Below are 21,728 nucleotides of genomic sequence, written 5' to 3' on the forward strand. Positions count from 1 at the left end.
CTAAATATTTACTTATTTATTTGGCTGTGCCGAGTCTCAGCTGCCGTTTGCAGGGTCTAGGTTCCCCGACCAGGGATTGAACCCGGGCCCCGTGTTGGGAGCATGGAGTCCACCGCTGGAGCAGAGGGAGTCCTGACGACCGGGCTTTCTCCGCAGTTCTCCCTACCTCCCCAGCCTGGGGAGTCCTCAACACCCACGACCGCCCGGGGCCCGGCGCGGCAGCGGTACCTGTCCTGCAGCTGGATGCGGTGGCCCCAGTTCAGGGACTTCACGTGGTTCTGAACAGCGTCCGCCAGCGTCGCCCTGGTGACACACATAGCGCCCGGCCACACGGTTCAGAGGTGGGTCCCGCCAGAACGGGCCTGCTAAGGGCCCTTCACAGGCGCACCTGGGGGCCACGCGCTTCTCAAGGTGGTGGGGGTGGAGGCCGTCCCCGGGCCAGGCGAGGGGCTCCTGACTGGGGGGCCTTGAGCAGACCCCCACCACCTGCCGGGCCTGGCACCCTGAGGTGGGTCCTGGGCGCCATGGGCGCAGCAGGGCCCAGGCCCCACCCAGAGGGCAGGCAGCCTCTGCCACCCACCCGGGGAGACAACCAGAAGCCTGGCCCACACATGGGGGTGAAGGGACTGCCCAGGGGCTGCGGGGACCCTGGTCCCCCCATTGCCCCTCACCAGCTGTGCGGGGCCTGGGCCACGCCCCAGCCATAGTGGGGAGCGTCGCGGATCATGCCCCCCAGCAGGGCCGCCTGGTGCATCAGTTTCTTGGGGATGCAGCCGACGTTCACGCAGGTGCCGCCAAGGCCCCACCTGGTGCCTGGGGGTGGGGGGAGCTCGGGTGAGCTGTCACCCTGCTGACCCCAACTCTGCCAGCCAGCGGGCTGGGCTCAGCCCCTCAGGACTGATGCCCGCCCCCACCCCCAGGACTGGCCTACCTTGGGGGGAAGGCTCCACGTAGTCCAGCACGGCCACCTTCTTCCCCAGCTGGGCGGCTAAGGACGAGGAACAGGCAGGTGAGCGCGCTGGGGACCAGTCCCCCCGGGGGACTCAGCCACGCTGCCCGTGGACAGGCACCCGGACTCTCCCTGACTGCCCACCAGAGCAGCGCTGCCCAGCCCACCCCGCCACCCTGCTCCAGGGCAGGTCAGACCTGGGATACCACAGACAGGCCCCCGGCCCCTCTCACTCCGCGCTTTCCTGGACACCATTGGGGGGGTTCCCATCCACCTACACAGAGTCCCCAGCTGGGCACTGCTGCCTCTTCCCAGGAAAGCGAAGCTCGGGAGTCAGATGGCAGGTCAGCCAGGCCCCGAGACGCGGAGCAGGACCAGACCCCACACTGCACCCCCGCCTGGAGCCCCCTCCACCCCACGCCCTGCCCCGCAACCCCCTGCCTCTGCTGTCTGCAGGTCCCCAAGCTGCGAGCCCCGCATTCTGAGCCCAGGGAAAACTGTGGGTTTCCCACCGGCCCTGCTGGGGCACAGCAGCGGCCAGCCCCAGGCCCTGGACCTGTGCCCCGAGGGCATGAGCGTCTGACACCATAGAACACGCTCGACTCGTGGCTACCACGATCAGAAGCGAGTATACAAGTCTTCATTAACAAAATCACTTCATTCAGCGATAACCGACGGGACCCCAGCACTGGATTTACAGGCTGCGGCCGAGGGGACTCCTCAGACACAACCACACCCAGCTTCTGGGCCTGACCAGGACGGGGCAACGGGGACCAGAGTTACTCTCCTGCTCAAAACAACCAAGCATCCTGACACAGTGTGCAAAATACTGGTTTCAAGAAACTGAACAGAAGAAAACAAAGGTCCGCGATCTCTGGGAGGCAGGAGCGGGCGGACATGAACCCCAGAAATGGGTTCCCCAGGACTCAGCCCGGGAGAGCCGGGCGTTCCCGAGAGGAGGTGGGGTGGAAGTGCTGCCCAGCCTTCTGGGGCAGTGGGTGGGCTCGGGAAGGTCGTGTCTCCGAGTAGGCAAGCCTGGACTGGGCCCCGCACCAGACCTGCCTAACAGTCCTCACGCAGAAAATTCGAAAAGACCAGGCTGTCCCTACCTACATCCCAGGACATACAAAAAAGACCCAGGACCCAGCAAACGAAAATGAACGAGTGTAAGTCACTCTGTCGTGTCCGACCCTTTGTGATCCCATGGACTGTAGCTCACCAAGCTCCTCTGTCCGTGGGATTCTCCACGCAAGAAGACTGGAGCAGGTTGCCACGCTCTCCTCCAGGGGATCTTCCCCACCCAGGGATCAAACCCAGGTCTCCTGCATTGCAGGCAGATTCTTTACCAAGTGAAGCCATCAGGGTAGAGTCCAAAGTGTCTGGCGCTCTAACAAAAATTACCAGGCACACAGAGGAGCAAAAAATGCAACCAGTCCATGAAGCTGACCAGAACTGACAGTGACGTCAGGATCAGCAGAAAAGAAAGCAAAGCAGGCGTTACAACTGTACCCCACGTGTGCGCAGAGCTAAGAAGCCACGCGAAAGACAGAAAAAAAGTGCCCACGTCAAAGTGTAGCGATGAAACTGCACCGCGCAGCAGGAAATCCAAAATGGGGGAGCCGTGTATGCGCGCGGCTGACGCGGAGGAGACGAACTCAACATTGTAAAGCAACCGTGCTCCAATAAAAACACGTTTAAAACCTGCCCCACGCGGGGTTCACAGAGGAGCAGACGCCGCAGACTCTTTCATTAGGGAGCCTGCAAACAGGAATGGAAACTATGCACAATGCAGAGAGCTGGGCGAGCTCGGAGGGGAGCCGGAGTAGCGGACGCACGTGGACTAGCGTCGCCCCTGTGAAGGAGCGACTGACGGTTGGACAGTGTCATGGATCAGTGAAACTATGACCCAGCGGTCTCCCCTCCCTTTTGGGCACCAGGGGCCGGTTCTGTGGAAGACAACTTTGCCATGGATGGTGTCGGGGTGGTGTCGGGATGATCCAAGCCCATCACATTTATGGGCACTTTATTCCTATTGCCATGACATCAGCTCCACCTCAGGCATTAGGGCCCAGAGGACAGGGAACCTTGACCCACAGACCCACAGAACTCGATGAACTCCGGCAGGAAGAGGATTCAGCACACACCTGAATTGGCATGCTATCGTTAAACTGCTCAAAAGTAACAGAAAGAGAAAACCCTAAAAGCAAGCAGAGGAGAAAGACGCAACAGAGGAACGAAGATACAAACGGCAGGTTTCTCATCAGAACGGATGCGGGCGCAGACAGGGCAGAGCCCTATGGTCCCCTGTGGGGCGACACGCAGGCGCGGGGCGAAGTCGTCGCCTCCGGGTCGGGGTACTTACGTCTCCGCGTCACAGTCCCCCTTCCGGTGAGCCTCTCCCAGTGGGGAAGAATCCACGTACACCCTAGAGCCTGCGCCGCACAAGCAAAGAAGCAACCGCGCTGAGAAGCCCCCCAGCAAAGAGCAGCCCCGCTCCTGCAACTAGGAAAAGCCCGGACACTGAACACCAGCACAAACGAGAAACAACAGAAGACAAACTCGGGGTGACGGTCGCACAACTCTGCGAATGCAAAATCCACCGCATCAGGCAGTTTACACGCGCGATCTACACGGTGTGTGACTTACGTCTTAACAAAGCAGTCTGAAAACCATGAAACACTCAGGGATCAAGCTGACATACGACGTCAAAGACCTGTTCATCGAATGGCAAAACCCCGCTGAAAGAGCCAAAGAGCACCTGAACGGGAGGCTCACCACACGGCCCCGCTGTTCTGCTTCCAGGCGACTCTCCAGCAGACTCACGACACGCATCCACACAGAGACACACGCACACAAACGTTTCCAACAGCCCCAAACAGGAAACAATCCAGTCCACGGGCGAACGGACCAACCACAGGTGAGATGGACGCAAAGTCCATGCAGCCGCGTGAGAAGGCAAGACTTGGATACACGCAGCAACACGGATGATCTCCACATGATGGGGCCCGTGGGAGAGGCCGGAAAGTAAGGATACTCGCAGCGCGAGTCCATTGAGACAAAATGTCATAAAACGCAAGGTGATCTACAGCAAGAGAAAGTGGGTCACCGGCTGCCTGGGGAGGGGGACCAGGCCCGCGGCAGAGAGCACGCGTGCGGGGCACACCCCCAGCCCCCAGAGCTCCAGTGCCTTCCCGGAGGCCCCGCCGCGCCGGCCGGATGCGGGACGCAGGACACGCACCTTCCTTGGCGCAGGCCAGGCCGCCGGATCCGCCGCCGATCACCAGGAGGTCGTAGCACTGCCGGCCTGCAGGGGTGAGGGGGCGTCAGAAGGAAGGACCGGGACCAGCCAGGAGGTGCCACCAGGGAGGCCGCCCACGTTCCGGGGCGGTCCCACAGCCACACCCGGCCCTGTGATGGTCTGGGGTGAGCACGCGTCCCCCAGCATGCACTGACCCCCGCCACCCACATCGAGAAGGCAAGTGAGCCGCCCTGAGCGCGACGTCACCCGACGTCCTAGCAGGAGCGGGCGGGAAAGCTTCTCTCAAGTCCACCTGTCGGGCCGTGCGGCTCAGCCGCTCCGAGGGCCTGCAGACCCTGGTGGGGCAGCGGCTCTGAAACGCTTCTGGGCCCCCTGGAGGCCGCTTGCAGCCCCCACCCCTGCCCCTGGCGGACCGGCCGCCCCGTCTTCTCTCCGCAGAAAGCCGTCTCTGCAGATGCTCCCACGGAAAGCAGCCCAGAGACAGCAGAACTGGGGTCCGCAAGGGGGGGCGGAGGGGGGGTGTGTCTTCAGGGGCGGCCAGCTCCGAGCCAGGGACCCCCAGCACCAGGCCTCGCCCGTGGGCAGAAAGAAGATCAGCACAAGCCCGGGGCCTCTCTCCTCTCCCCTGCTCAGGGAGGCGGGGATTGGGAGGAGGTGCCTACCGTCCATAGCCAGGGCAGGTCCCTCCTGCCGCCCTGCGGTGTCTGTGGGGTCTCCCTGGCCCGCAGAGCCCCTCCGCCAGCCCCACTCTCCCTGCCCACGTGAACAGATGGCGCGAGGACTGTGGGCTTATCTTCGATGGTCTGCTCTCCCCATGGGGCACACCCAGCAGCCCCCTCGTCTGATAAGCGGGGAGGAGGCGGACCAATGGGCCTCTGTAGGCCCCACTGCGGGAAACCACCTTTAAGACCTGTGGGCTTTGGGCAGCCTGTCTGCAAGGAAGGGCCCCAGTGGACCCCAGAGAGGGCACTGCCCTTGGAGCGCCCGCTGGGCACGCACCCGTGCGCTCCAAGGCTCCCCAGGGCGCCTCACAGCCTGGGCCCTCTGCTCGGCCTGCAAGGCCTGTCGCCCGGTGTCCTGAGCCCTCCCCCGCCAGGCTTTCTGCTCAGCCCTGAACCTGCGGCCTGCACAGGGCCAGCAGAGCCCCCAGGAGCAGCGCCCCCTGCCCTGCCTAACAAGCTGTGACCCTCTGGCCAGACCCCGCGACCTCCCCAGCCCCACGCCCTAAGGCCCCAGCTACACACAGCCGGCAGGGGGCGGTGCTCTGCCCAGGGCGCCTTCTCCACTAAGGGGCCTGCCCCGCCTTCCCCGCGTGGTCCCCCCAGGGCAGGGATGTGCTGGGAGAGGTCGGGGTGTGTGGTGCCCCCAAGGCCACCTCTGGGAGTCCCCAGACCCGCCCCTGCTCAGGACCCTGGAGGCGCCCCCCACCCCTGCTTGTGGCCCTGGGGGACGGGTGGGCCCAGGACCCCTGGCCGTCCAGGGGGTCCGCAGTGTCAGCTCCCTCCCCCAGGGCGCCCCAGCATAGCGCGGAGCGCCCACCAGCAGAGGGGAAGGGCCCCTCCTGAGTCCCGCACGTGCAGGGATGGGGCAGGGCCTTGGGGAGGAGCGGGGAGACCTGGCCGGCGGTCACCGCTCCTGCTGAGCCGGGAGGTGACCCACCCCCACCACGGTCGGCTCCCCGGTTAACGCCGCCGCGGGGATCGCCGCTCCACGCCCGGCCCCGGCCCGCGCCCGCTGACCTGCGGCGCCCCGCGCCCCTCCCGGCGCGCGGCCCCGGAAACGCGCGGCCGCTCCGCGCAGCGCCGCCATCGCCGCCCCGGGGGCCTCGGGCCGGGCTGCCCGCCGCGCTGCCTGCGCCGGCGACTACGAACCCGAGGTGGGTGCGCGCGGCCGGGCCCGGAGTCGGGCCGCCCGCGGGGTCCGCGCGGGGCTGGAGCCACGGATGCGGGGCGTCTAGGACCCCGGGGAAGGATCCTCCCGGGACGCGGGCTCCAAGTTGGGCGGGGGCTCCAACCTGAGCTGGGGGGCTCCAGCCTGGGGTGGGGCCTCTGACCTGAGCTGGGGCTTGGACCTGGGGTGGGGGCTCTGGACCTGGGGTGGGGGGTTCCGACCTGGATGGGGCTCTGACCTGGTTGGGGGGAATCTGACCTGGGGTGGGGGTCTTTGACCTGGGTAGGGGGGCTCTGGACCTGGATTGGGGCTGCAACTTGCAGTGAGGGTCTCAGGACCTGGGGTGGTCTCCAGAGGAAGGGGTGTTTAACCTGGGCTGGGGATTCCCAGACCTATGATGGGGAGGCTCCCAGAACTGGAGTGGGTCTCGGGACATGAGGTGGCTTCCCCAGACCTTAAGTGGGACAGGTGCCCCAGACCTGGGCTGGGAGCTTCTGACCTGGGTCGGGGCGTCGACCTGGGCTGGGGGCTCTGACCTGGGTAGGGCTCCAACCTGGATGGGGGCTCCGACCTGGGTGGGGACTCTGACCTGGGCTGGGGCCCTGTGACATGGTGGCAGCAGGGACACCAGGCTGGTGGAGGGAAGGGAGCCGTGCTGCAGGAGAAAGTCCCCTTGGGCACTGGGTGTGGAGGGGGGGCCACCACAGGGCTCTGGGACCCGGACTCCCAGGTTGGCGGTTTCTGGGAGAGTGCGAACCTGGGTCCAGGCTGCAGAGCAGGGTCTGAGCACCTCCGGTCCCCAGGGAGGGAGCACTCTGGGGCCCAGACGAGGGCTCAGCCGTGTCCCCGTCCCACTGGCAGGCCTGGGGCCTCCTGGGCCTTACGTTTTGTGAAACTGGCAGCCTTCCCAGGAAGAAGCCTGGGCCCCTCGGCCTGCTGCCACCTTTGAGGTTTGACCAGCAGCTTCCTTTAGGCTTGTCAGGTCAGATAGACATGGTGGACACAGGTGACAGCACTGTACCGGACTGGCTCAGGGGCCGCCGGGCCTTAGAAAGCGGAAATGCGGGTGGGGTGTCGGGGCCTGAGGGAGTCAGAGAGGAAGCACAGGTCCCTGGGACCCCCACCCAAGCTTGCCCGCTGGACCTGGCCTCCTGCCCTCCTGCAGAGCTGGGTGGTGGTGCTGGACGTGTCGCTTCTTCCGGAAGCTGTGAAGTTGTTGGGTGGACACCGTGGGGGGCTCGGGCATCGTAGAGAAGTGGCCTCGAGCCGTGACACACACTCAGCTCTTTGTTCCAGTCTTTACAAGAGGCCTCGTGGCTGGGTCTGGCAGGGACCAAGTCTCCTCAGTGGGTGATCGGAGGCCACAGTAACCCAGCGTTCTGAGTCCTGAGGGAGGTCAATTGAGAAGATTTTAGACGTCGAGTTCTCAGGTCACTAGATGGTGACGTGAGGCCGCGGTGGCCATCTGCTGGATTTCTCCGGTTGCCATGTGAATGAACGTCTGTGGAGACATCAGGGTTGCGTGGCAAGGCCACTTCCATCGGGAGCAGAGCTCGGGAGATGCGGGCGCCCTGCGGCTCGTGCCGTGGCCCACATCTGAAGTTCCCGCCACTGTGTCTCCCTTCAGCGTGCAGGGCTCTGTCAGACCGAGGAGGACATGGGCAGTGATAGGACTGAGTCCCAGGCCGGGAGGGAGGGAGGAAAATGAGGAAAACTGACGTTTGGAGCGTTATCCCGAATATTGAGTAAACCGGAAGGACTGAGGATCCGGCGATGACGGGCTGTGCAGCCCGACATGCAGGTGGTGATAAAACTTCAAGGGCATCGACTGGGCAGGACTGGACTCTGACGACCCGCAAGGTGTATTGTTTTCTCCACTGAGACAGAATTTCTCTCTGTGGTCGCTTCCATTTTTGATCAGTGGTCAAGTGAAGAGTATTCATGTTTACAAAACAGTTCTGGTCCCATTCTGTTGTTGTCCAGTCACTAAGTCGTGCCTGACTCTCTGCGACCCCGTGGACTGCAGTGCGTGGGTCTCCCTGTCCATCACTGACACCTGGAGTTTGCTCAAACTCACGTCCATTGAGTCGGTGATGCCCTCCAACCATCTCGTCCTCTGTCACAACACAGGAGTTGCGACAACTTCTATTTGGGGCAAAATGAGGCCCACAGCCTGGGAGGCAGCATTTCAGGTCGCTCGGGAAGGCGCTCGAAAGAGGAAGGGGAGAGGCCAGTGTACGTGTGACTTTGACGAAGGGGAGTGCTTGCAGTCAAGCCTGCGGGAGGTTGCTGGTCACAAGGAGCAGCTGTTGCCAGGAAGGAATCCAGTGCTTTTCTAGATACGAGAAGGTGCAAGCACTGGGCTCATAAAATCAGCTCCTGAGAGTAACTGACTCTCTGAAGACCTGTCCTGCCGGTTTTCCCTGAGCACGGAGGGCCTCATTTCCCTGAACTCCTTCGGGGCGTGGGAGGTCAGCATCTGCAGGGGCACGTGACTTAACCCTTGTGGAAGGCAGAGGGCAAGTTTGTAATTGACAAGGATTTGTCTCCCTCTTTTTTTTACCTTTTATTTGTTGGCTGTGCTGGGTCTTCATTGTTGCGTGGGCTTCCTCTAGTTGCAGCGAGCGGGGGCTACTCTCGGGTCTGGTGCATGGGCCTCTTGTTGCAGAGTGCGGGCTCTAGGGCGCACGGGCTTGGTTGCTCTGCGAAACATGGGATCTTCCCGGGTCAGGGGTCACAGCCGTGTCTCCTGCGTTGGCAGGCAGATTCTCCACCCTTGAGCCACCAGGGGAGCCCTGTCTCCCTTTGTTATTTTGCTTGAGGACAAAAATGACTCTCCTCCCTCAACAAAAACGTATTCCACATTCTCTGCGTGCTTTTCGCGTTCGTTTTCCTGGCTCGGGGACAAAGTTGTTTTCCTTTGCTTGGACTAGTGGCAGTTTTATTCTCACGCGTTGATTGAAGTTTGTAACCGTTAGCAGCCTTTATTTTATAGAGAGAATGAGGAAGCAGACAACTGCAAATTATCCGTCCTATCCCAGTATTCTGTAGCAGATGAGCAACTTTTGTGAAGATAGGCTCGCATAATCCATAAGGTTGGAGGAGGAAATGGCAGCCCACTCCAGTGTTCTTGTCTGGAGAGTCCCATGGACAGAGGAGCCTGGCGGGCTACAGTCCACAGGGTCACACAGAGTTGGACACGACGGAGCGACCAACACTTTCACCTTCAAATGTCTTTAGCTTCTTTGTTATATAAACATCAGAAGCCAAAGTATAGAAACTTAAACTCATGCCTTCTTAATCATGAGTGTTTCAGCACTTTATCTTATATAGAAATTATACAGATATTCGGTGACAGGGAAATTTAAATGGAGGTTGTCTTGTTCAGGCTTCAGGAGTAGAGGAGCAGGCCTCTGACCGACCTCTGACCCCTCGACCACAAGCACATCAGTCCTACCGGCAAGTCAGGTGGCACTTAGATAAGAAAGGGACTGGGTCTTGGAATTTCTTAAGCCCCTGTGGACCCAGCCAGCCCCCTCAGGTCTAAGGAATCTTATGACTCACAAAGCGAGTCAAACAGCATTGTGAAACTTAAACCACAACTGCAATTTTTTTGTGCACAAACCGATGATGCTGTCGGTCTGCTGCCTGGGATTATGAGCGGGAGCCCCCAGAGCTGCAATTTGGAGTCTCGCTCGTGTGGTGGACGCACCGCCCAGGACCCTTCCCCTCTGGGACTCCAGACCGCGTGATGTGGGACTCGCCCACACTGTTAAGGGCTGGGTGTAGATGCCGGCTCAGTTTGGTGGTGTGTGCAGTATTACTTCTCTCTTACTTCTTTTCTCCTAATGAGTGTATTTGGGGATTTTTAAAAAATTGTCTTATTTATTTACTTTTGGCTGAGCTGGGTCTTGTTGCTGTGGCTTCTCCGGTGGCTGCTCTCTAGCTGGGGAGTGCGGGTTGCTCATTGCGGTGGTTCTCCTGTTGCAGGGTGTGTGCTCTAGGACACACGGGCTTCAGTAGCCGCACAGGCAGGGTCAGCTGCTCGGTGGCACGTAGAGTCTTCCCGCACGAGGGATTGACCCTGTGTCCCCTGCATTTGCAGGCGGATTCTTAACCACTGGGCCGTGAGGGAAGTCCCTAGATTTGAGATTAAGTTGGGTAATCTTCTGTTAAAAAGTGAAATTGTTTGTTTGTGTGTAACGAGTGCTTTCTCTTTTTGACGAATGCCTCAAACCTAAAATGAAAACTTTTGGCAGAACAACGGGATGTCTATTGTTTAACTTAACTTGGTAGAACTCTTAAGGTTTCAAGTTACCAAAAAGATTTTGGAAACTGTTTTCAGGCAGACTGAAACACAATCATTATGGAAAGAAAGTTTGTCTGAATAGTGACTGGAGGATTTCCTTGGTGGTTCAGTGCCTAAGACTGCGTTCCCAGTGCAGGGGGCCCGGGTGTGATCCCTGGTCGGGGAGCTGGATCCCCAACGCTGCAGCTAAGACCTGGTGCAGCCAAATGCATAAGTGAATATTAAAAAAGAGAGAATAGTGACCGGCTTTGATTAAAATCAAATTTATAATTTAAATGACTAATCGATAGTCAACCAAGGAGACTTAAGTGTGTTGCAATGTATGTAATGTTGACAACTCTAAAGATACACCTATTTTATGAGATGAACACTTACTAAGCTGGTTTTATTTAGCAAAGATTTACCCAAGTACACGAACGAGAAAAACAGTTGAGTTGGTGCTTCTATCTTTGGGAGTTTTAGGAAGGTTTACTTTACGTAAGTGCCTGTTCCTCTGGAAGCCAGTCAGGATAGAGTCCCTGGAAGGCACTGCAGAACTTGATCTGGTCATACCATCTGGAGGTGGGGAAGCAGCGTATGTATATAAAAAAACACAATCGTACATAAAAATTTATGCCTAGCTATGCATCAGTCATAAAGTTACATAAGACCCACTAGTATATGTAAGAGTTGGACCGTCTCTTTGCTCGTTTGGTATCTTAATCCAAATCGTGTTGTAGCAAGTGGGGCAGGTTGACACCAGTGTGCTGTGACGCCTGAAAGCCCCTCTGGACCCTGCTGTATCATCTCAGGGAGGCATAGACTAAATGCTTCAAATTCACTGTTCTTTTTCCTTTTCAGCATCAGCTGGTTGCTTCTGGGGGATCCCTGAGCCCCCGGAGAGGCGCCAGGGGGCACAAGATTTCAGGGACTGGGGGAATTGAGGGGCCGGGGAGGAGGGCGTGGTGGGCAGGCGGCCCAGGAGCCCCCGAGGACCACGTGCTCTTTTGCTGACCGGGAGGAAGTGGGCGGAGCCAGTTGGGCGGAGCCAGCCCCGCCCCAGCCTAGGAGCGGCAGAGCTGTGGTCCCTGTGGCCTGCGGTCCGGAGCCAGAATCACAGCGGACAGGAGACGAGGCCACAGCCCCCGGGCCTCTGTGTCCCACGCCGTGCCCCACGCCAGCCAAGAGCACAGGCCCCCGGCCCAGGCACATCCCTAGTTCGGGCAGCCGCTTGGTTCCCCCTTCGTGAGGACTCCCCCTCTTGCCCCCCACGGCCCCCCTTCCCTCGCACCGCGCTCTCAGGCCTGCCTTTCTCGGGGAGGCAGGGAGGCCTGTGTGACTCCTGGCGAGGACCACCCCCCCCACCCCAGACACTGCGCCCTAGCAGATTGTGCACCGTGGGACTGAAGAGCATATGGGCCATCTGCAGCCCCTGCCTGGGCTTAAGGGGGCCGGGGACCTGGCCGGCATCTCCATCAGCTCCTTGGGGGGTTATCAGGAGGAGGGTAGGTGGCGATCCCAGGTGATGGAGGGTCTGCAAGGAGACCACTTAAGAACGGGCTTATAATAAGGAAGCTTTGGGGGTGGGCTGTTGTTGCTGTTGTGAGAGAGCCGCCCCCCCAGGTTTGTGCTCCATCTCTAGGGCTCGGGGAACACACACGGGGCCTGGGGAGGAGGCCCGGGACCGATGGCCTTCCCCTCCTCCCAGAGGGGGTGAGTGTGCGCCTCCTGGTGAGGTGGGGCAGGCCCCCAGGTGCCCAGGCTCGGGGGGCAGGCGCCGGCCCAGCAGGCATGCAGACTGGGAGCTGGGCTGGTTTTTCTGGATCCTGCTTCCCAGTGGAGTTGCCGTGTTCCTTTTTCTTGTGGGAACAGAGAGGACCAGAAACAGGGTTGCTTGTTTTCTTGGTTTTCCACCATTTTTGATGAAGTGAAACATGCATGAGTTGAAATTTACCACTCTAAGCACGTGCACGTGTACAGTTGGGTGGCATTGAGCGTCCACGTGGCTGTGTAGCCGTTGCCACAGTCCTCAGAACTCCCACGCCGCCCCAGGCAGAAGCTCTGCCCCTTTCAGCAGTGACTCCCCGCGGCCCCCAGCCCCTGGCAGCCTCTGTTCTCCATCCTGTGTGAAACTGCCCCTCGTGCGCGTTTCATCCGGGTGTGATCATTCAGAATTGATCCTCACGTGTCCGGCTCATCCCACTAAGCGTGACGTCCCCCCGGTCCCTCTGTGAAGTTGCAGGTGTCCGCACGTCCCTCCCAGTGGGACGGGGTCAGGGCTGCAGTCACCTTAGTCATCCCTTAGTGTGACTAAGGGATACCCCAGTGTGCGGAGAGACCACGCCTCCTCTGTCCACGGTCCGTGTCCTCTGGCGGCCGCTGCCCGTCACACTGTCCTGAACGTGGGTGGACAAATACCGGTTCAAGCCGCTGCTCTCGGGCGTCTTGTGTCCACTCCCAGAGGTGGGGTTGCTGGGTCATACGGTCACTCTGTTTACCTTTCTGAGGAACCGCCAGCTGTTTTCCACAGCAGCTGCTCCGTCTTGGGTTTCCACCAGCCGTGCTTGAGTTTCGGATTTCTCCGTGGCCCTGCCAGCACGGGGCGGGTCATCCCAGCGGGTATGAAGTGGTGCCTTGCGGCTTTGATCAGACGTCCAAGTGATGAGCTTCCTGGTCGCTGGTGTGTCTTCTTTGGGGAAATGTCTGTTTGTGTTCTGTCTCGTTTCTAACTGGGTCCTTTCTGAGTTGTAGGAATTCTTATGTATACTTAGGATTTTAAACCCTCATCAGATGGTGGTTTGCAGATATTTTCCCCACCCCCTGGGCTGTCCTTTGCTCTCTTGATGGTGCCCTTCGATGCACAGAGCTTTCATTTTGGTGAAATTCTATTTTTCTTTTGCTGCCTGTGCTTTCGGTGTCGTATCTAAGAATCCATAGCCAAATCCAAAGTCATGAAGAGTTACTCCTATGTTTTCTTCTATGAGTTTTATGGTTTTATTTCTTAAAATTAGGTTCTGGACGCGAGTGGAACACACGGAACAGGGGGATACGTGTGGGATGCGCAGAGCAGGGGGTCTGAGGGTGCCGCTCGGCCTCCAGCCCTCACCTCTGGCCAGTGGCTCCCTTATCCTCCTCTCAGGGCAGCAGGGCCCTTCACCCTCCCGGGGCCCGGAGCCATGCAGGGTGGCGGGAACCTCAGGCCACCACTGGGGGAACTGAGCGACCTCACTGTGGCCCTTCCAAAGGGCAGAGCTGTGGGCGCTCCAGTATTGGGACCCCCAGCACAAGGGGCCCCCTGGGTTGTCTCCCCGAGGAGGGGTCTGCCTGGCCCTGACCTGGAGGGCTTCCTCCCAGCACGTCTGCCTGGTTCCGTCAGTGGCTCTGTTCTTGGTCCTCGGCACCGTGTGAAGCTCCTAGCAGACCTGGGCTGTCAGGTGGCTGAGTCCTCGCCTGATTTTTATACAGTTCAGGCATTGTGGGAATTACGTTATCCTTCACAACTCCAGGTCCAGCAAGGACTTTGGTATTTAAATGGAATATTACTTTTTATTTTTTTATATTTATGTGTAACATTGATTAGTTTTTTTCATCAACCCAGAGAATCCATCAAAGTGGCCCAGCCTCTCTCCACTGCTGCTGAACACAGTCGTGATAAAGTCACACAGGTGTGTGGTTGAGGATCCTAAGCTGGCAGGACGGAGCCCAGTGGGCAGTGCTGGCCACCTCATGCCACGCGCCCCCATTATATTCTGTCACCTGTCCAGGACGTGCAGTCAGCCCCACTCCACCGCACCCCCAGAGTCCCCCCACCTGCCTTCTGCCCCGTGGGGCACCTGCTGGCTTGGCCTGCAGGCAGTGCCACAGGGACCAGGGAGACCGTCCGTGGTGTCCAGGGCTGGGGGGACATTCCAGGCGATGTCTTGCTGCCTGTCTGCTCTCCCCCGAGGGCAGGGCCGGCCTGCGGCAGGCCCCCATGCCAGGACTCCGGTCCCTCAGGCTGTGGTTCCTGATTAACTGTCTACAAGCAGGAGAACTCCACACAAGCTCTGTCTGCTTTGCAGCAGAGCTCGGAGGAGGGGCATGGGGCGTGGCCATCAGGGAGGTGGGTCAGGTGGGGCCCTGACCTGCTGACCACGTGCTGGCTGTGCCTGGTGTAAACAGGCCATGCATGCAAGACCACCGGGAAGTCTGGGTGTGCACGCTCCCCTGTTCCTCCCTGCTCTGCCTGCCGAGACCCTCATTGTGGCCCAGGCCGCTGGAGCCCTGAGCTGTCCAGGGAGGGGCGGTCACCTCTCCAAGACCCTCAGGCTGCCTGCTCTCCAACGTGCCTTTCCCAACAGGTGCTTCTGGAGGAGCCGGTCCTGTGCGGCCCCTCCCTGTGCGTGACCCACGAGTGACCACAGCCCTGCTGGAAGCTTCCCACACTTTCCCACTTTAGGGCCTCTGCCCTGTGCCGGCTCAGCCTGGCTGTGTCTCAGGGGCCCCGGGCCCCTCCTCTGACTGGGGACCCCTGCTACCCGCCCAAAGGGTCGCCTGCCAGGGGGAGGGCCGGTCTCCTGCTCATTGTGGTGCAGGTGGGCGGCAGGGTAAGCGTCCTCGCGGGACAGGCTGCCCCTGTGTGGAACAGCCGGCTTGGGGCTGCCTGTGTCCGTCCGCGGAAGCTCACGGGCCACACGAGCTCCCGGGCTGTCCCCAGTGTGTGCCCCAGGGGGCTCTGACTGCGGTTGGCCGTCCCTGTGGGGAGTGTCCAGCCTCGGGCCAGCCGTGCCCCAGGCTGCCAGAGACCCCGGTCTCTCCACCCAGGGCGGAGTCCCTGGGGATGTGGTTTGCAGGTGGGCGGGGCCCCGGTCGTCTCACCTGGGTCTAGCCACCGGGCACGGGGCTGGCCTCTCGAACCTCCTGGGTGGGTCAGCCAGGCGGGAAGGTTACTAACACCGTGGTGACCACGTGGTCCCACGCGTCTTGCGGGCGGCGGGGCCTAGCAGAGCCCAGAAGCCCCGCCCCGCCCCTCGCCCCAGTGCAGGCGCTGGTGGCCCCGCCCTGAAGCCCCCCCCTCGCCCCGCAGATGCTGGAGGCCCCGCCCCTGCTGCTGGTCGCTGGTGGCGTAGGCCTGGCCCTGCTCGCGCTGCGGTGGCTGGCCACAACGGACCTGCAGTTCTTCGGCCGGGCCTTTATCGGCTGGAACGAGTTCATCATGAAGCCCATCCGCAACCTCCTCATGGGCAGCAGCAAGGAGCAGCGCATCCTGCAGCACGTGCTGCAGCACGCGGTGGCCGGGGACCCGCAGAGCGTGGTGGCCGCCATCGACAGCTACAGCTTGGAGAAGGAGTGGGCCATGCACGTGGGCGAGAAGAAAGGTGGGTGGTGGGGAGGCTCGGGCGCGGGTCCCGCGGGAGGACTGCTGTAGGGGAAGCCCCGCCCCCCACTCCCGGAGGTGCTGTCAGGGAGCCTCGGCCAGTGCTGGAGGGGACGGGGAACAGCAGAGTCATTGTATGGTTTTTTCGCTGGCAGCCGCCAGGCAGAGCCAGGTGCCCTCCGGGGCGGGCCGTGGGTCCCTGGGTGTCCCGGCTGGCCCCAGGGTGCATGGAGACCCTTGGACTGCGTCCTGCGGGGCGCCTGGCCTCGCCCCGCCCCCGAGGCCGCTTCCCGCCCTTTGGACTCCAGCCGGTATACGTGGCACCCCCGGAGTCAGGGCAGCGGACATGAACCCTGGGGACAGACGTCAGGGTTCCAGCAGCCTTGAACCTTCCGACTGTGTCCAGCTCAAGGGAGCGGGGCAGGTTCTCGGTGCAGCCCGTGGCCAGAGTGGGGTGGGGCTTCCACGGAGTACCGCTCTGGGCGGGGCCAGGCTGGGGGCAGCCGGGAATGCTGGGAGGGGAGGACAAGCCCAAGCCAAAACACAGAGGCCTGGGGGCGGGAGCTCGGGCTGAGCGTGGTGGGGCCTGCGGCTGGCCTGGCCGGAGGGCGCAGCGCGGGGAGGGGTGGGGGAGTGGCAGGTGGGAAGCTCCCTGCTCACCTGATCACCCCCGGCGCCCCCCCCCCCACCTCCGCAGGCCAGATCGTGGACAGGGTGCTGAGGGAACAGCAGCCGTCCGTACTGCTGGAGCTGGGCGCCTACTGCGGCTACTCGGCAGTGCGAATGGCCCGCCTGCTGCTGCCCGGCGCCCGGCTGCTCACCATCGAGTTCAATCCCGACTATGCCGCCATCACCCAGCGGATGGTGGAGTTTGCAGGCCTGCAGGACAAGGTGCGGCGCTGTCCCTGAGGTGGTGGACGGATGTGGGCACAGGCTCCGAGGGCCAGGAGGGCTGGGGTCATACCCCAGCGGCTCCAAGCCATGCTTACTCACCTGGCTGGCAGCCCCGTCTGCAGGGCGGGAGACTTCCAGAGGTGGGGCAGAGTGGGACCTGTCTCCCGGGACCCCCAGGCTCACTGGGTGGGGGTCTGCTGCTCCAGGTCACCGTTGTTCTTGGAGCATCCCAGGACATCATCCCCCAGCTGAAGAAGAAATACGATGTGGACACCCTGGACATGGTCTTTCTCGACCACTGGAAGGACCGCTACCTGCCGGACATGCTTCTCCTGGAGGTGAGCCCTGTGTCTGTGGCCAGGTCGGGCCCTGCAGAGGTTGGCTGGGGAGCTATGGGCTGGCCTGTGTGCATTCGGGACACAGAGGGGCGTGGGGGCCTGGGCCGGGGCGCGTGGGCCTCGGGGAGCATACGTGGACGGCCTGCATCCGTAGAAAGCAGCAGATACTGCCCTTGGAAGCGAACGTGTTAGTTCTGTTGCGTCCTACTGTTTGTGACCCACATACGGACTGTCCTCGCCAGGCTCCTCTGTCCATGGGATTCTCCAGGGGGATCTTCCTGACCTAGGGATTGAACCCAGGTTTCCTGAACTGTGGCCAGATTCTTTACCATCTGAGCCACCAGGGAAGCCCTGCTGCCCTTGGCAACTAGGAACCTAACAGCTTTCTCAGAACCACTTGTTCACGGCTGGTCATCTCAAGAGAAGGGAAGGCGTGTTCTGCAGTTGGCTCTGCCTTGGCCTGGCCACGCCGCCTTGGTTGGGCGAGGGGCTGGAAGGGCAGGTGGCCTTCGTCCCCATCGCTCAGGCCTCTCCACGGGCTTCTTGGTGTCCTTACAGCAGGGCGGCCAGAGACGAAGGATGGTGAGGCCTGGCACCCTCGTGACCTGAAGCCGCACCCAGGGCGGAAGGAGGGGCTTCGGGAACAGGGGACCCCACTCTGGTCCTCTGAGTGCTGGCACACGGCTCTGGTCAGACACTCCAGGGCTCCGTCCCCGGGCAGGCGGCCGGCCTTTGCATTGCCTCCTCCGAGGTTAACCCATGGGTTCAGTGCCCCACATGTTGAGCCCCAGCTCACCTTGAGTGTTTGCTCCTGGGGTTGGGCAGGCCGGGCTGCTGCTCCCAGTGGCCCTTCCTCATCTGTATCACGGGGAAGTTCCTTTTTTAGGAGAAACACTCCATGATTCAGAGGCCCACTTTTTTCAGATTCTGGCTCATGGGTTGTTATCCCAACCTCACTGACCTCACAGTTGTGTTTTCCACTCCGGCCTCAGGGCCCAGGCATGGAAGGGAGGCAGCCGCTACCAGGATGATTTGAGGGCTGCACCCACTCCAGTGGCCCCCGTGTTCCTAAGTCACCAGGGGATCCCCGTCCATCTCTGTGGTCTCACTAGCAACTTAAGATACGCCTGGGGCCTCCTGCTTGACTTGGCTTTCCTTTTGGGGGATTTTTTTTTTTTTTGCCACTTTAATGATCATTAGAGAAAGCTGTGATCTTCTAGCGCAGCAGCTGGGCTGTCCCTTCACCTCTTTCCCAGGGAAACATTTCCTTTCGGTTTTTGATGTAACCTAAGCAGGGCTTCCCTGGTGGCTCAGATGGTAAAGAATCTGCCTGCAATGTGGGAGACCTGGATTCCATCCCTGGGTTGGGAAGTTGCCGTGGAGGAGGGCATGGCAACCCATTCCCGTTTCTTGCCTGGAGAATCCCATGGACAGAGGAGCCCGGTGGGCTACAGTCCATGGGGTCGCAGAGAGTCAGACACAACTGAGCAAGTTTCACACACACCGAGCAGCTCCTCCTCTGGCTTAGAGAGACTGGGGGTGAGGTTGGCGGGGCATGGAAGTGCAGCTGCCCCTCCCTCTGTAGAGCCAGGCCTGACATGCTGGCCGACTGCCCAGGCGCTGGTGGAGACTGGGGTGCCTCAGGGTGGACCTGAGGGGCAGGCTTGTGGGTGTGGAGGTCTGCCTCCCCACCCTGCAGGGTCTCCCTGGTCGGGCTCTACTGAACCTCCAGTGACCAATGCCAGCGGCCCCCGCATGGGTCATCAGGCATCTCGGTGACCTGGAGGAGGCCGTGTTCCTGGCACCCACGGCCCTTGGTCACCCACTGGCCGCAGTATGGTCCCCGCCATCTGCACTCTCACGCCCCCCAGCATGCAGTGAGCCCCTCCTGTGCGCCATGTGCAGTACTAGGGCCTGAGGGCCCCCCCTGCCTGCTCAGCCCTTCCTCGAAGTGGCCACTGCCTGGAGGGGCTGGGGTGGGGCCGCCCCCAACCCCCCACCCCCCACCCCCTCCGGCCAGGCTGCCCTCATGCCCTCCAGCCCTGCATCTGTCCCCACAGGAGTGCGGCCTGCTGCGGGAGGGGACAGTGTTGCTGGCTGACAACGTCATCTACCCTGGGGCGCCCGACTTTCTGGAGTACGTGCGCGGGAACAGCCGCTTCGAATGTTCGCACTTCAGCTCGTACCTGGAGTACTCCAAGGTGGTGGACGGCTTGGAGAAGGTCGTCTACAAGGGCCTGAGCGGCCCTGCTCGGCCCTGAGCCCCACTCGGGGTGCCCCGCCACGCCTGGCGCTGAAGGGTGAGGCGGCCCCAGCCCTGGGCGCATGCGTCCCTGGCGCCGGTCATTCCTCAGGGCAGCAGCCCCGCGGCCGCCCCTTCTCAGCTCCAGGCTGTCAGGCTGGCCTGCCCCGAGCACGACCAGCTCCCCTTCCAGAATCGTGGCAGTCCATCTAGAAGGAAGGTGCCTGCCTGCGAAGACCAGCTAGGCAAGCCGTGGCCGTGAGTGCCGTGTGCACGCGTGCACACACACGCGCGCGCGCACAGTGTCACACACAGCCACACACACACGTGCAGTGTCACACACATCCACACTCACACATGTGCACAGTGTCACACAGTCACACACACCCGTGCAGTGTCACAGCCTCACACATGTGCAGTGTCACACAGTCACAAACACACGTGCAGTGTCACACACAGCCTCACACACACACGTGCAGTGTCACACACATCCACACTCTCACGTGTGCACAGTGTCACACAGTCACACACACCCGTGCAGTGTCACAGCCTCACACATGTGCAGTGTCACACAGTCACAAACACACGTGCAGTGTCACACACAGCCTCACACACACACGTGCAGTGTCACAGCCTCACACACACACGTGCAGTGTCACACACACGTGAAGTGTCCCACAGTCACACACGTGCAGTGTCACACAGGATGACAGTGTCACAGTTTCATAGTGTAACAGTCACACAGCCACTTACATAGTATCTCACTTTCACAGTCACAGTCTCACACACTCACACACCTCTCCTCCTCCCCTCTCTCCCTCTCCCCCTCCCCCCCTCCAATCAGCAGGTCGGGCAGGCCGCACCCCTCGCAGCCTGCACCTGCGCTCTGCCGTCACCAGGTGGCAGCAGTGCCTCGGTGATCACCCCCGACCCCCCCTGCCCCCAAAACATACCCTCCCGACTCCTTTCGCCTCCTTTTAAGAATGAAATGCAACTTTTCTACTCAGCCGCTACCAATCTCACAGACGAACACCCTGTTTAGAAGACACTGAGGTAGAAATTAAGGACCTGATTCTTTAGGTGAGAGACGACCCGAGTGCTGCTCTGTCTCCCCCCAACACCCCAGCTTCGCACCAGGCACCCGCCGCTCCCCTCGGCCGCTGCAGACTGGCCGCCCCGCTCAGCCCCACGGGGATGTCTGCGGGCTGGGCTGAGCCCCACTGAGAACCTGGGCAGCCCGCAGGCCACTAAGCAAGCAGTGCTGGGCCAGGTGTGGAATGCCGAGTGCTGGCCTCGGGCCTGGTGTGGCTCTGGGTGCACCGTGTCCCCATCCCGCTCAGCCTGGTCTGGGACAAGATGGCACAGTTGGAGCAGCTGCATTGCTTCTGTGGCGGCCTGGCTGCCTGTAATGACGTGACTGGCCGGTGCCCACTCACATCCACAGGCACCCCTGGCCCCAACGCTGGCCTTCCAGCCACAAGGCCCTCAAGCGGCCGGCTGGACCGTCAGCCGTCTCGGAGGGTCTTCTGGGTCCCTCACCTCGAGATCACCCTTTCTGGCCAAGCCCACCTGTGCCCAAGACCAGCCACAGACCTCGGGGCCCCGCTAACCACCCAGGATCGAGCCTATGCCTCTGTGCGTAGAGAGGGGCCGTGTGGGGGGCACATCCCGGGGGCCTAGATGCAGCGGACCCCACGGGGCCACCCTGGCCCACCCAGCAGACGACAGGGGAGTGGCTTGTGGAGACAGACACGGGAAGTTCCTTTGTTGCTTGTTATAATTTTTAATTTTTCTTACAAAAATTTAGATGTCTACCAACAGTCTTAGTTTGGTTTTGTTATTGATGTTTTATCAGTGTCTCTCTGGTTTCTAAGCCGCAAACAGCAGGCACTCAACAGCGGTCCCCCCACTGCTGCCAAAGGCCAGACCCAGAGGTGCCACTCGAGGGCCACAGTGCCCAGGGAGGGGCTCCCGGCGCGGCGGGCAGTGGGCAGGGCACGCACAGCTAGCCCCCGCTCTCTGCCTTCAGGGTCTCTGCGGGGGCTGTCCCCCAGCGCCGCCCCTGCTCAGGGCCCAAGGAAGCCCCTGCAGCCTCTGGGCCAGACTCCCTGCCCTTGAGCCCCCTCCTCACCCGTCCGCACTCCGCGGGGTCCCCGCTGGCCCCAGAGCAACGCCGGGCACCCTGGCCTGGGTTTCCCAGGCGCACGCTGCACACAGCACCATGTCAGGACGCTAACTCGCCCGGGAGTTAGGAGTGGGGAGCCAGGGCTGGAGGGGGAGGCGCCGCCCAGCCCGCCGCCAGAGGGCTCCCAGCTCCGCAGCGGGTTCTGCACGGGCGTCCAGGCGCCCCTTCCCGCGGTGTCTTCAGGGGTCAGACCCTAAGAGCAAACGGCCAGGCCCAGGCCCTGCGGGCGGAAAAGGGAAGCCTGAGCAGGCCTGCTGACGGCCGCTGAGGGAAGGTGGGTCTCGGGGGGCCCTGTGCTGGGGCGTTGGGAGGTGTGGAGGGTCAGCC

General features: G+C 61.4%; 3 protein-coding genes across 15 annotated transcripts in view; 1 reads left to right on the plus strand and 2 right to left on the minus strand.

The window, feature by feature from the left end:
- TXNRD2 (thioredoxin reductase 2) overlaps nt 1-6,027 on the minus strand; it is a 28,061-nt gene extending 22,034 nt beyond the window's left edge. The window contains 5 exon segments of the mRNA NM_174626.3: nt 229-303; nt 672-813; nt 932-988; nt 4,188-4,253; nt 5,948-6,027. Of these exon segments, the coding sequence (NP_777051.1) occupies nt 229-303; nt 672-813; nt 932-988; nt 4,188-4,253; nt 5,948-6,017 (410 nt within the window). The 5' untranslated portion in view covers nt 6,018-6,027.
- A 2-nt stretch (nt 6,028-6,029) lies between these two features.
- On the plus strand, nt 6,030-21,036 carry COMT (catechol-O-methyltransferase). 2 transcript variants are annotated; one of them, XM_024977487.2, is made up of 6 exons: nt 6,038-6,084; nt 13,985-14,051; nt 15,452-15,743; nt 16,440-16,633; nt 16,843-16,974; nt 19,035-21,036. In XM_024977487.2, the coding sequence occupies exons 3-6, from the start codon at nt 15,452-15,454 to the stop codon at nt 19,233-19,235; spliced, it is 819 nt and encodes a 272-aa protein (XP_024833255.1). In that variant the 5' UTR covers nt 6,038-6,084; nt 13,985-14,051; the 3' UTR covers nt 19,236-21,036.
- The window catches only part of ARVCF (ARVCF delta catenin family member), a 30,576-nt gene continuing 29,827 nt past the window's right edge, over nt 20,980-21,728 (minus strand). For 8 of the 12 annotated variants that reach the window (XM_024977234.2, XM_024977230.2, XM_024977232.2 and 5 more), the window contains one exon: nt 21,533-21,621. Coding sequence is in view for 4 of the 12 variants with exons in the window: in XM_024977235.2 (XP_024833003.1) it covers nt 21,595-21,621 (27 nt within the window). In the remaining 8 variants the exon portion in view is untranslated. Of the gene's footprint in view, nt 21,622-21,728 lie in introns of all 12 variants that reach the window. The other 4 variants (XM_024977235.2, XM_024977237.2, XM_024977236.2 and 1 more) reach the window with 2 other exon arrangements.

This window comes from Bos taurus, chromosome 17, assembly GCF_002263795.3.
Source record: "Bos taurus isolate L1 Dominette 01449 registration number 42190680 breed Hereford chromosome 17, ARS-UCD2.0, whole genome shotgun sequence".
In the NCBI taxonomy this organism is placed as follows: domain Eukaryota; kingdom Metazoa; phylum Chordata; class Mammalia; order Artiodactyla; family Bovidae; genus Bos; species Bos taurus.

Coding starts and splice junctions, on each gene's coding strand:
- COMT (XM_024977487.2), top strand. CDS start 15,452: ATGCTGGAGGCCCCGCCCCTGCTGCTGGTCGCTGGTGGCGTAGGCCTG. Junction 15,744..16,439: donor GCACGTGGGCGAGAAGAAAG/GTGGGTGGTGGG, acceptor CCACCTCCGCAG/GCCAGATCGTGGACAGGGTG. Junction 16,975..19,034: donor CGGACATGCTTCTCCTGGAG/GTGAGCCCTGTG, acceptor CTGTCCCCACAG/GAGTGCGGCCTGCTGCGGGA.